This window comes from Rhinoraja longicauda, chromosome 13 (assembly GCF_053455715.1).
Source record: "Rhinoraja longicauda isolate Sanriku21f chromosome 13, sRhiLon1.1, whole genome shotgun sequence".
NCBI classification, from domain to species: Eukaryota; Metazoa; Chordata; class Chondrichthyes; order Rajiformes; family Arhynchobatidae; genus Rhinoraja; species Rhinoraja longicauda.
This window is the reverse complement of record NC_135965.1, coordinates 12,770,691-12,782,693: the sequence shown is the minus strand read 5'-3', so window position 1 is coordinate 12,782,693 and position 12,003 is coordinate 12,770,691. Positions and strand designations below refer to the sequence as shown.

The 12,003-nt window shown below is 42.5% G+C and overlaps 1 protein-coding gene across 2 annotated transcripts in view; it reads left to right on the top strand.

Moving 5' to 3' along the window:
* rasa2 (RAS p21 protein activator 2) overlaps positions 1-12,003 on the top strand; it is a 147,626-nt gene that overhangs the window by 45,056 nt on the left and 90,567 nt on the right. For both annotated transcript variants that reach the window (XM_078410373.1, XM_078410374.1), the window contains one exon: positions 3,944-4,047. In XM_078410373.1, coding sequence (XP_078266499.1) covers positions 3,944-4,047 — 104 coding nt within the window. The remainder of the gene's footprint in view (positions 1-3,943; positions 4,048-12,003) is intronic.

Sequence of the window (12,003 nt, the reverse complement as noted above, 5' to 3'; positions counted from 1 at the left end):
TATGCTGCCCATCTGATAATGCCTAACTCTGCCCATCCATTTGCCCAGAGTTCACTCGTCTTTCTAAACCTGTCATGTACATGTCCAAATGTTTTGTAAATGCTGTTATAGTATCTGCCTCAACCACTTCACCTCGCATATACCCATGTGTGAAAAGGCTGTCTTTCAGGCTCCTGTTGAATCTTTCTCTTCTCATCTTAATCCTTTGACCTCTAGAACTTGATCCTCAACTTTAAGAAAAAGACTCTGCATTCACCCTATGTGTTCCCCTCATGATTTTGTGCACCTTATAGAGGTGCATCTTATAATCATTTGCATCTTATAATCACCAGTCTCATATGTTCCAAGGAATAAAGTTCCAGTCTGCCCAACCTCTCCCTAGAACTAAGTTTCTCAAGTCCTGGCAATAACCTCATAATTTTTTAATGCACTTTTTCGAGCGTAATAGCAACTTTAGCAGGGTGACCAAAACTGAACACAATATCCCAAGTGCAACTTCACCAATGACTTGTAAATCTGCAACATAGTCATGTAACACTTATGCTCGATGGCCTTACTGATAAAACCCAACATGCCAGAAACCACATTTGCCGCCCTATTCACCTGTGATGCCACTTTTAGAGAAATATGTTGAATCCTGTGGATCCTCCTGTTCTACAGCACTCTGCAGGGCCCTATCATTCATTGTAAAAATCCTACCATGATTTGAAGTCCCAAATTGCGACACCTCATGCTTATCTGGATTAAACTCCATTTGCAATTTCTCCGCCCACTTACCCAGCTAATCTTGAACCCGCTACAATTCTTGATAACCTACACTGTCTATGATACCATCTACTTTGGCGATCATCTGCAGATTTACCCAACATGCCTTGCATATTATCAAGTAAATTGTTGATATCAATGACAAACAGCAGTTGGCCCAGCACCATTTCCTGAGGCATACCACAAGTCGCATGCCTCCAGTCTGAAATATATAATTTCACCATGATCCTTTGCCTCCTATCATCAAGCCAATTATGTATCCAATTATGTATCTAATAAACTTGTTCAAGTTTGTGAGACACCATCTCTCATGCACAAAGCCACGCTGACTATCCTTAATCAACCCCTGACCTTTCAAATACATATCTTATCCCTCAGAATTCCCTCATGTTTTGTAAAATCTCTCTGGATTCTCCTTAATCTTCCCTGCCAACATTATTTTATGGCCCTTTATAGCCCTCCTTATTTCCTTATTGGGTATCCTCCTGCATCCCCTGTACACCTCCAAGGATTTACTTGATCCATGTCCTTTTTTTTGACCAGAGTCTCAATATCCCTTGTCAACCAGGGTTCCTTACTCCTCCGAACCTTGCCCATCGCTTTAGAAGGTGAACCCTAATGTCTTACAAAAAAGCCTCCCACTTCTCACATATCCTTTTGCAAACAACTCATTCCAATCAACCTTTGCAAGTTCCTATCTGTCAAAATTATCCTTATCTAATTTTAAATAACAGATCTGTCCTTTTCCATAACTATCGTAAAACCAATGGACTTGTGGTCACTGGACACAAAGTGCTACCCCACTGATACTTCGGTATCTGTTGCCTGTTTCTCGGAGAGGTCGAGCTTTGACCTTTGACAGAGGAACTATCTGAAGTTGGAGAAATCACCCTACGCTCAGTCTGCCTTAACCAACCCGATCTCCCGGTGGCTCAGCACTTCAACTACCCCTCCCACTCCCAGTCTGACCTTTCTGTCATGGGGCTCCTCCATTGTCATAGTGAGGCCCAGTGCAAATTGGTGGAACAGTATCTCATATTTTGCTTGGGCAGTTTACACCCCAGCAGTATGAACATTGACTTCTCCAACTTCAGATAGTTCCTCTGTCCCTCTCTTTCCCCTCCCCTTCCCAGTTCTCCCACTGTCTTCCTGTCTCCTACTACATCTTATCTTTGTCCCGCCCCCTCCCCTGACATCAGTCTGAAGAAGGGTCTCAACCCGAAACGTCACCCATTCCTTCTCTCCTGAGATGATGCCTGACCTGCTGAGTTACTCCAGCATTTTGTGTCTGCCCAGGTCATAGGTCATTCAGGATAAACATTCTCGCCAGCTTAGCTACTGTGTGTATACAAACCTGCGTTTCATACATATTTTACAGTTTTGCTTCTTCGAGATAAGAAAATACTGCTTTCAAAACTATTAATTAGGTGTATTTATGGTTCATTTGTCCAAAACTACGATGATTTTGATGGTTTAATTGGCTTTTCGGTCGCTTACTGGCCCGCTTCGGTGAGTGAGCGAGATTGTGACGATTAATAACAACCATTTTTTATTGTTTTTGATTTGGAGGGGGGGGGAATTAAATGAAATGTATTATTTCTACAACTTTCAATAGATAATATGAAAAGTATTTGTGGGGTTTTCACCTCTTACTGTACTAGTCCATGGCCACGGGCTGTATGCACGTTTGTTGACTTCTGATTGAGTTCTGCATGTACATGTGTAAGTAAAGTTGTGTAGTACAAAACTTAGTCACGAGTCATGTCTTCTGATTCCCATTACATTGGATAATTTTAATCATTATTTGACATTCTAATTTTCAGTTATTATCTTGTGATTGTATAAATTAGTTCAATATACTTGCACTATTTTCTTTTGCATTGTAACTTGTACTGGTATGTAATGGACAGGCTTACAGATCGTGATTTGATAAGGTCCACACAGCCGAAACAGATAATAAATAAATGCCCAGCACTGAGATGCATTCACGACTGCACAGAAATATTTATAAAACGACCACGGCATCTACAGTTGCAGGCTTTGACATGGTCCGACTGTAAGAAACACAATACCGTGAAACTATTGGTTGGAATTGCCCCAAACGGCATGATCACATTCTTATCAAAAGCTTGGAGTGGGCGATCATCAGATCCATACATTATTAGGAAGAGTGGATTTTTGAACTTAGTTGATCCTGGGGATCGCATAATGGCGGATAGAGGATTTCCCATTCAAGAAGACGATGTTTTGCCAAGCCTATTTAGAGATTCCCCCTCCCAGCGGTGGTTATCAGCAAATGACCAGAGAAAAAGTATACAAAACCAAGAAGGTTGCCGTAGAGTCTGAAGAAGGGTCTCGACCCGAAACGTCACCCATTCCTTCTCTCCCGAGATTCTGCCTGACCTGCTGAGTTACTCCAGCATTTTGTGAATAAATCAAGAAGGTTGCCAATGTCCGCATTCATGTTGAACGGACCATAGGTCGTCTATAGTGGTTTAACATCCTGAGAAACATTTTACCCATCACTTTAGTTCCGCATATTGTTGATATTTTCACCGTCTGCACAGCATTATGTAATTTACTGCCTCCATTGGTGTGTAGATGAGTTATTGTTGCACTTGCAGATCATTTTGATCAGAAGTACAACTTTATGTTCAACCAGATTTGATATGAACTGAAATCCAGAACTCAATCAATAAATGTACAGAAGTTCACACAACTCTTAATTTCTTTCATTTCATTTAATCATTTATCAACCATTGTTTCAGTGTACATTAGCCATTAAGTTCACTAGCAACACTGTTTGTTTATCCCGAATGACCTTTGACAAATCCCATGATTCCTTGCGTTTATCGAGATTAACTCGCTTATTTAATCCAACATTCCTTCCTCTCGTCCTGTAGTGCTCCTGTCTGTCTTATCTACTGTCTATTCTGGGTCTCTATAAGACTATTCCATCAGATCATTCCCAGATGTTATTTCACTTCTATGGAAATGTGACCATAAGCTCTGAACTGTAGTTCAGAATTTTTAATAGTATTTAATTCAGGTTTTGTGGATACCTTTTACTTCTGAGAAAAGAGAATGGATAAAAAATTGAATATTATGGACATTGCAATTACAATGTTATCCTCTTGCTAGAATTTATTAACACTGGCAACTTTTGTTTTCCTTGCAGCCCCTTTTATGGTGAAGACTTTTACTTTGAAATCCCCAGAAGTTTCCAGTATCTCTCGTTTTATATTTACGATAAGAGTTTTTTCCAAAAGGATCTGCCGTTTGGTAAGTTAATGGAGCCTTAATTTGCCATTTTGTTTTGCTTGTCCTGAATACCTGGAACTATTCCTGTATTTAACAGCATTGAAAGGAATAATTGTGAAGTGCTGCTAAAGTTATCAAAGGCTCTTGTGTTAGAATCTAGGTGCATATGCAGATGGGCTGGTTACTGATACATGTACAATCTCAAGGCCTACGTCTGACAAACAAAATATGCACCGTGGGCAGGAAGGAAACATGATCATACCGTGAATATTAATGTGCCTCCATTCTGTATTCTGATTACTTAAGTACCATGGAAACATAGCCATAACAAGTATTTCAATATTATTCAGAAAACTTCGCGTTGGTCCTCTAATGCCACACATGCTTAGCCAACATGCTTTTGATCTGCTTCCTGCCCCAACTTTGAGAAATATTTCAGGTCTTTGGATCCACTGGCCCTGTGGTAGGCTGCAAACTCAGATACAGTAAGAATAAAGGTAAGAAGACACTAATTGGGGTTATCTACAGACCCCCAAATAGTAGCCCGGATGTAGGGTGTAAGTTGCAGCAGGAGTTAAAACTGGCTTGTAACAAAGGTAATGCCACTGTGGTGATGAGGGATTTCAATATGCAGGTAGACTGGGAAAATCATGTTGGTTTTGGACCCCAAGAAAGAGAGTTTGTAGAGTGTCTCCGAGATGGATTCTTAGAGCAGCTTGTGCTGGAGCCTACCAGAGAAAAGGCAATTCTGAATTTAGTGTTGTCCAATGAACCAGATTTGATAAGAGAACTCGAGGTAAAGGAACCACTTGGAGGTAGTGATCATAATATGATTAGTTTTAATCTGCAATTTGAAAGGGAGAAGGTTAAATCAGAAGTGTCAGTGTTGCAGTTGAACAAAGGGGACTATGAAGGCATGAGAGAGGAGCTGGCCAAGGTCGACTGGAAAGGGATCCTAGCAGGAATGACAGTGGAACAGCAATGGCAGGAATATCTGGGCATAATCCGGAAGATGCAGGATCATTTCATTCCAAAGAGAAAGAAATATTCTAAGGGGAGTAGGAGGCAACCGTGGCTGACAAGGGAAGTTAGGGATGGAATAAAACTAAAAGAAAAGATGATCAACACAGCAAAGAGTAGCAGGAAACCAGAGGATTGGGAAACTTTCAAAGGCCAACAGAAGGTAACAAAACGGGCAATATGGGCTGAAAAGATGAAGTACGAGGGGAAGCTGGTCAAGAATATAAAGAAGGACAGTAAAAGCTTCTTTAGATATGTTAAGAGAAAAAGAGTAGCAAAGTCAAATGTGGGCCCCTTGAAGACAGACATGGGTGAAATTATTATGGGTAACAAGGAAATGGCAGAAGAGTTGAACAGGTACGTCGGATCTGTCTTCACTAAGACTTTCAGAAAGCCTTTGGTAAGGTCCCACATGGGAGATTAGTGAGCAAAATTAGAGCACATGGTATTGGGGGTAGGGTGTTGACATGGATAGAGAATTGGTTGGCAGACCGGAAGCAAAGACTAGGAGTAAACGGGTCCTTTTCAGAATGGCAGGCAGTGGCGAGTGGAGTGCCGCAAGGCTCGGTGTTGGGGCCGCAACTGTTTACCATATATATTAATGATTTGGATGAAGGAATTAGAAGTAACACTAGCAAGTTTGCAGATGACACAAAGCTGGGTGGCAGTGTGAACTGCGAAGAGGATGTTAGGAGGTTGCAGGGTGACCTGGATAGGTTGAGTGAGTGGGCAGATGCATGGCAGATGCAGTATAATGTAGATAAATGTGAGGTTATCCACTTTGGCGGCAAAAACAAGGAGGCAGAGTATTGGCAGAGTATTATCACAATGGTCTCAGGTTAGGTAAGGGGGAAGTGTAGCGAGACCTGGGTGTCCTTGTACACCAGTCACTGAAAGTTGGTGTGCAGGTACAGCAGTCAGTGAAGAAAGCTAATGGCATGTTGGCCTTCATAACGAGAGGATTTCAGTATAGGAGTAACGAGGTTCTTCTGCAGTTGTATAGGGCCCTGGTAAGACCACATCTGGAGTATTGTGTACAGTTTTGGTCTCCTAATTTGAGGAAGGACATCCTTGTAATTGAGGCAGTGCAGCGTAGGTTCACGAGATTGATCCCTGGGATGGCGGGGCTGTCATATGAGGAAAGATTGAAAAGACTAGGCTTGTATTCACTGGAGTTTAGAAGGATGAGAGGGGATCTTACAGAGACATATAAAATTATAAAAGGACTGGACAAGCTAGATGCAGGAAAAATGTTCCCAATGTTGGGGGAGTCCAGAACCAGGGGCCACAGTCTTAGAATAAAGGGGAGGCCATTTAAAACTGAGGTGAGAAGGAACCTTTTCACCCAGAGTTGTGAATTTGTGGAATTCTCTGCCACGGTGGGCAGTGGAGGCCAAATCACTGGATGAATTTAAGCTATCACAAAATGCTGGAGTAACTCAGCAGGTCAGGCAGCATCTCTGGAGAGAAGGAATGGGTGACGTTTCGGGTCGAGACCCTTCTTCAGTCTGATGTCGGGGGGCGGGACAAAAAAAGGATATAGGTGGAGACAGGAAGACAGTGGGAGAACTGGGAAGGTTGAAGGGAAGAGAGAGACAGAGGAACTATCTAAAGTTGGGGTAGACAATGTTCATACCGTTGGGCTGTAAGCTGCCCAAGCGAAATATGAGGTGCTGTTCCTCTAACTTGCGGTGGGCCTCACTCTGACACTGGAGGAGGCCCATGACAGAAAGGTCAGACTGGGAGTGGGAGGGGGAGTCGAAGTGCTCAGCCACCGGGAGATCGGGTTGGTTAAGGCAGACTGAGCGAAGGTGTTGAGCGAAACGATTGCCGAACCTGCGTTTGGTCTCGCTGATGTAGAGAAGTTGACATCTGGAACAACGGATACAATGGATGAGGTTGGAGGAGGTGCAGGTGAACCTCTGTCTCACCTGGAAAGGCTGTTTGGGTCCTTGGATGGAGTCGAGGGGGGAAGTAAAGGGACAGGTGTTGCATCTCCTGCGGTTGCAGGGGAAAGTGACTGGGGAAGGGGTGGTTTGGGTAGGAAGGGACGAGTGGACTAGGGAGTTACGGAGGGAACGGTCTTCGGAACGCAGAAAGGGGAGGAGATGGGCAGATGTGGCCAGTAGTGGGGTCCCGTTGGAGGTGACGGAAATGTTGGAGGATAATTTGTTAGATACGCTGGCTGATGGGGTGGAAGGTGAGAACGAGGGGGATTCTGTCCTTGTTACGAATGGGGGGAGGGGGAGCAAGAGCGGATCTGCGGGATATAGAGGAGGCCCTAGTGAGAGCCTTATCTATAATGGAAGAGAAGCCCCATTTCTAAAGATGAATTTAAGAGAGAGTTCGATAGCGCTCTGGGGGCTAGTGGAATCAAGGGATATGGGTAGAAGTTGGGCACAGGTTACTGATTGTGGATGATCAGCCATGATCACAATGAATGGCGGTGCTGGCTCGAAGGGCCGAATGGCCTCCTCCTGCACCTATTTTCCATGTTTCTATCTATGTAATTTAGTTTAGTTTAGAGATGCTGCATGGAAACTGGCTCTTCAAGCCACCGAGTCCATACTGACCATTGATCACTCATTCACACTAGATCTATGTGGAAACAGGCTCTATGGCCTGCCCAATCTACACTGACCATCTATGTTATCCCACTTTTGAATCTACTCCCTACACAGGGGCAGTTTACAGAGGCCAATTAACCTAAAAAAAGCACATGTCTTTGGGATGTGGGAAGAAACCAAAGGATTTGGAGGAAACCCTTGCAGTTACGGGAGAACATGCAAACTCCAGGCACAACACCAGAGGTCAGGATTGAACCCGGGTCTCTGGCGCTGCGAAGCAGCAATTCTACCAACTGCGTCACCGTACCCCAGTAATTATCTTATGGTCTATCCTGGGTTAGAAACATGATCATACCTTGTTTGAATATTAATGTGACTCCATTCTGTATTCTCATTGCTTAGGTGCCTTGGAAACATATCCATAACAATTTATTGTGGTTATGGTAGCAAAGTTTAGTTTATTATTATTGTCACGTACTAAGATACAGTGAAAATCTTTGTTTTGCATGTTATCCAGTCCAATCATACCATATATAAGTACAATCAAGTCATACATTAGTTCAACAGGTAATGTAAAGAAAAAATATGCAGGATGCGGAAGATAGTGTTACAGCTCCAGCCAATTCAATACAATATCTTTTATTGTCATTGTACAAGTACAACGAGATTGAGAATGTCACTTCCATATCGATGCTATCAAATGTAAATAAATCACGGCGAAAATGAAAACAACAAAGGTGGGGGGGAAGAAAAAAAGGGGGAAACAAGGTAAAGAGCAAAAAAAAAGGTTCATGCAGGTGAAAGGTTCATGCAGGTTCATGCAGAGAAGGTGCAGATAAAAGTAGTGCAGAGGACATGGCAAATTAATTGATGATTTTTATTTTTTGTTTGATTCTTGTGTGCAAGATACATCTTCTGGATGCGCTGGGACGCATCCTCAGTGATGTGACCTGCGGTCATCGGGTGTTTCGGGTCTCACAACATCAGACCCAGCCGGGGTTGATCAGGCCTCGACTTGCGTCCCAGCAGCAACCGCCCACGGATCAGCCCTCTTAATCCAAAGCCATCTAGTGGCTTTCTCTGCGGCTTCGCTTGCAGATTGAATGGCCCTCTTCTTTGCCAGCCCCGTTATGCCCAATTGGTTGAGGACTTTGCAGAGTGAGCGTCCTACAAAGCCTCTACAGCCCACCTCTATGGGTTCATAGCATGTCTTCCAGCCTCTGTCCCGGCACATCTCCACCAGTTCCTGGTACTTTGCACGTTTCCTCATTTGCTTCTTCCATATGCTCTTCCCAGGGCGCTGTCAGCATTTTTACTGCTTTACCAAAACCATGCAGTACTGAAAGTGAGAAAAGTTCATGATCTGTACACTTTCTGTGATTTCAAACAATTTCACTGCACCAGGAACCCCTATACTCAGTTTCTGCTCAAGGTTATTTTCAAATTGCTGTGCACGATATATAATGTGACCCAGCAAAATCCAGTTGGTTTTTAAAAGCATTTTCTAAAATTTTAATTTTTTTTATAAAACAAAATGTTTTCTAATTATGGAATATGCAACATAAATGTATTGCACATTAACTTGCCTATCGGCCATGGTGTCAGTGTTGAACATGGTGCTGATTTTAGACTAATCCCATGTGCCTGCTTTGATCCATATTCTTCCATTCTGTGCCTGTTCGTGTGCTTGTCTAAATTCTTCTTAAACGTTACTATCTGATCTGCTTCCAACACTTCCACTGGCTGTACATTCCAGGCACCTGCTGCTCTTTATAAAAATAAAACTTATCGTGTTAATATCCCTCTAAACTTTCCCCTCTTACTGTAAAACTAGTTTTACAGTAAGAGGGGAAAGTTTAGAGGGATATTTACACAATAAGTTTGACAATTACACATCTGTGAAAAAGGCTCTGCCATATCTATGCCTATCATAATTTTATACACTTTTTTCTGGTCGCTCCTCAGGAAATGAGGGGACAATTGATAAAGTTCCATTAATACAGCTGAGCTGGATCTACTGCAAAAAAAGAGCATTTCAATGAATGTTTATCTAGTTCCTGATCAGCCATGATCGTTCTGAACGGTGGAGCAGGCCCCCCCCCGGTTATGCTAATTTGCATTTAAATCGTGCCAAAACACAAACTGCAATCAAACAGAAATTTCAGGTCAATGTATCAGTACTAGACTTCGGATCAGGAAAAGCGTTCTGTGGACAATTTACTACTATGTAGAGCTCCTGATACTGGTTCCTTAAGACAGACACTATTTGCAAACTGGACAGGAGCTTTTGATCAAAATTGGTCTGTTTAGTCTGTATGTAAAATCGATCATTCACCTTTGTTAAGTGCATATATGCATATTGTGTATTATTTAGCATTTCCTCACCATAAATCTTATTTCTTGGTGGTCAGTGCTTGAGGTGTGTGCAGCTAAATTGTACCCCAGTTACAGAACTGAAATGGTAATCAATAATGTTTCAGTTTTCAACTATTTCGTTTTCTCTCTAGAAATGTGGGATAAGATTGAAGGAAAATTTATATTGTTATTAAAATAGAAACATAGAAAATAGGTGCAGAAGGAGGCCATTTGGCCCTTCGAGCCAGCACCGCCATTCATTGTGATCATGGCTGATCATCTACAATCAGTAACCCATGCCTGCCTTCTCCTCATATCCCTTAATTCTGCTAGTCCCTAGAGCTCTGTCTAACTCTCTTTTAAATTCATCCAGTGAATTGACCTCTACTGCCTTCTGTGGCAGAGAATTCCACAAATTCACAACTCTCTGGGTGAAAAAGCTTTTTCTCATCTCAGTTTTAAATGGCCTCCGATTTATTCTTAGACTGTGGTCCCTGGTTCTGGACTCCCCCAACATTGGGAACATTTTTCCTGCATCTATCTTGTCTAGTCCTTTTAGAATTTTATACGTTTCTATAAGATCCCCTCTCATCCTTCTAAATTCCATTGAACACAAGCCCAGTCTTTCCAATCTTTCCTCATATGGCAGTCCTGCCATCCCAAGGATTAACCTCGTGAACCTAGGCTGCCTTGCCTCAATAGCAAGGGTGTTCTTCCTTAAATTAGGAGACCAAAACTGCACACAATACTCCAGATGTGGTCACACCTGGGCCCTATACAACTGCAGAAGGACCTCTTTACTCTTATACTCAAATCCTCTCGTTATGAAGGCCAACATGCCATTAGCTTTCTTCACTGCCTGCTGAACCTGCATGTACCTTCACTGACTGGTGTACAAGGACACCCAGGTCTCTTTGCACTTCCCTTTTACCTAATCTGACACCATTGAGATAATACTCTGCCTCCTTGTTTTTGCTGCCAAAGTGGATAACCTCACATTTATCTACATTATACTGCATCTGCCATGCATCTGCCCACTCACTCAACCTGTCCAAGTCATCCTGCAACCTCCGAGCATCCTCTTCGCAGTTCACACTGCAGCCTAGCTTTCTGTCATCTGCAAATTTGCTAGCGTTACTTTCAATTCCATCATCCAAATCATTAATATATATTGTAAATAGTTGCGGCCCCAGCACCGAGCCTTGCGGCACTCCACTCGCCACTGCTTGCCATTCTGAAAAGGACCTATTCCTACTCTTTGCTTCCTGTCTGCCAACTAATTCTCTATCCATGTCAATACCCTACCCCAAATACCATGTGCTCTAATTTTGCCCACTAATCTCCTGTGGGACCTTATCAAAGGCTTTCTGAAAGTCCAGATACACTACATCCACTGGCTCTCCTTCATCCATTTTACTTGTCACATCCTCAAAAAATTCCAGATTAGTCAAGCAGGTTTTCCCCTTCACAAATCCTGCTGACTTGGACCAATCCTTTTACTGCTATCCAAATGCGCCGTTATTACTTCTTTAATAATTGACTCCAGCATCTTCCCCACCACTGATATCAGGCTAACTGGTCTATTTTTCTCCGTTTTCTCTCTCGTTCCTTTCTTGAAAAGAGGGATAACATTAGCTACCCTCCAATCCACAGGAACTGATCCTGAATCTATGGAACATTGGAAAATGCTCACCGATGCGTCCACGATTTCTCGAGCTACCTCCTTGTTCCCTGGGATGCAGACCATCAGGCCCTGGGGATTTATCAGCCTTCAGCCCCATCAGTACCCAATACTATTTCTCGCCTAATGCAAATTAGTTCTGATGTTTCAGAAGTAGCAGTGTGTTTGTCTTTTTTTCTGATTGTACTTTGGAACAATAGAGTCAGGCTTTCTATTAAAATATATCTGAAAGCTAAATTTAACTCATAATTGCATGGTTTTTACATGATGAAGCAGAATTAATAAATATGATCTGAGTTATAAAAACGATATGGAGTTTGTATTTCACGGACAATCTAACATGTTACGAAAAGC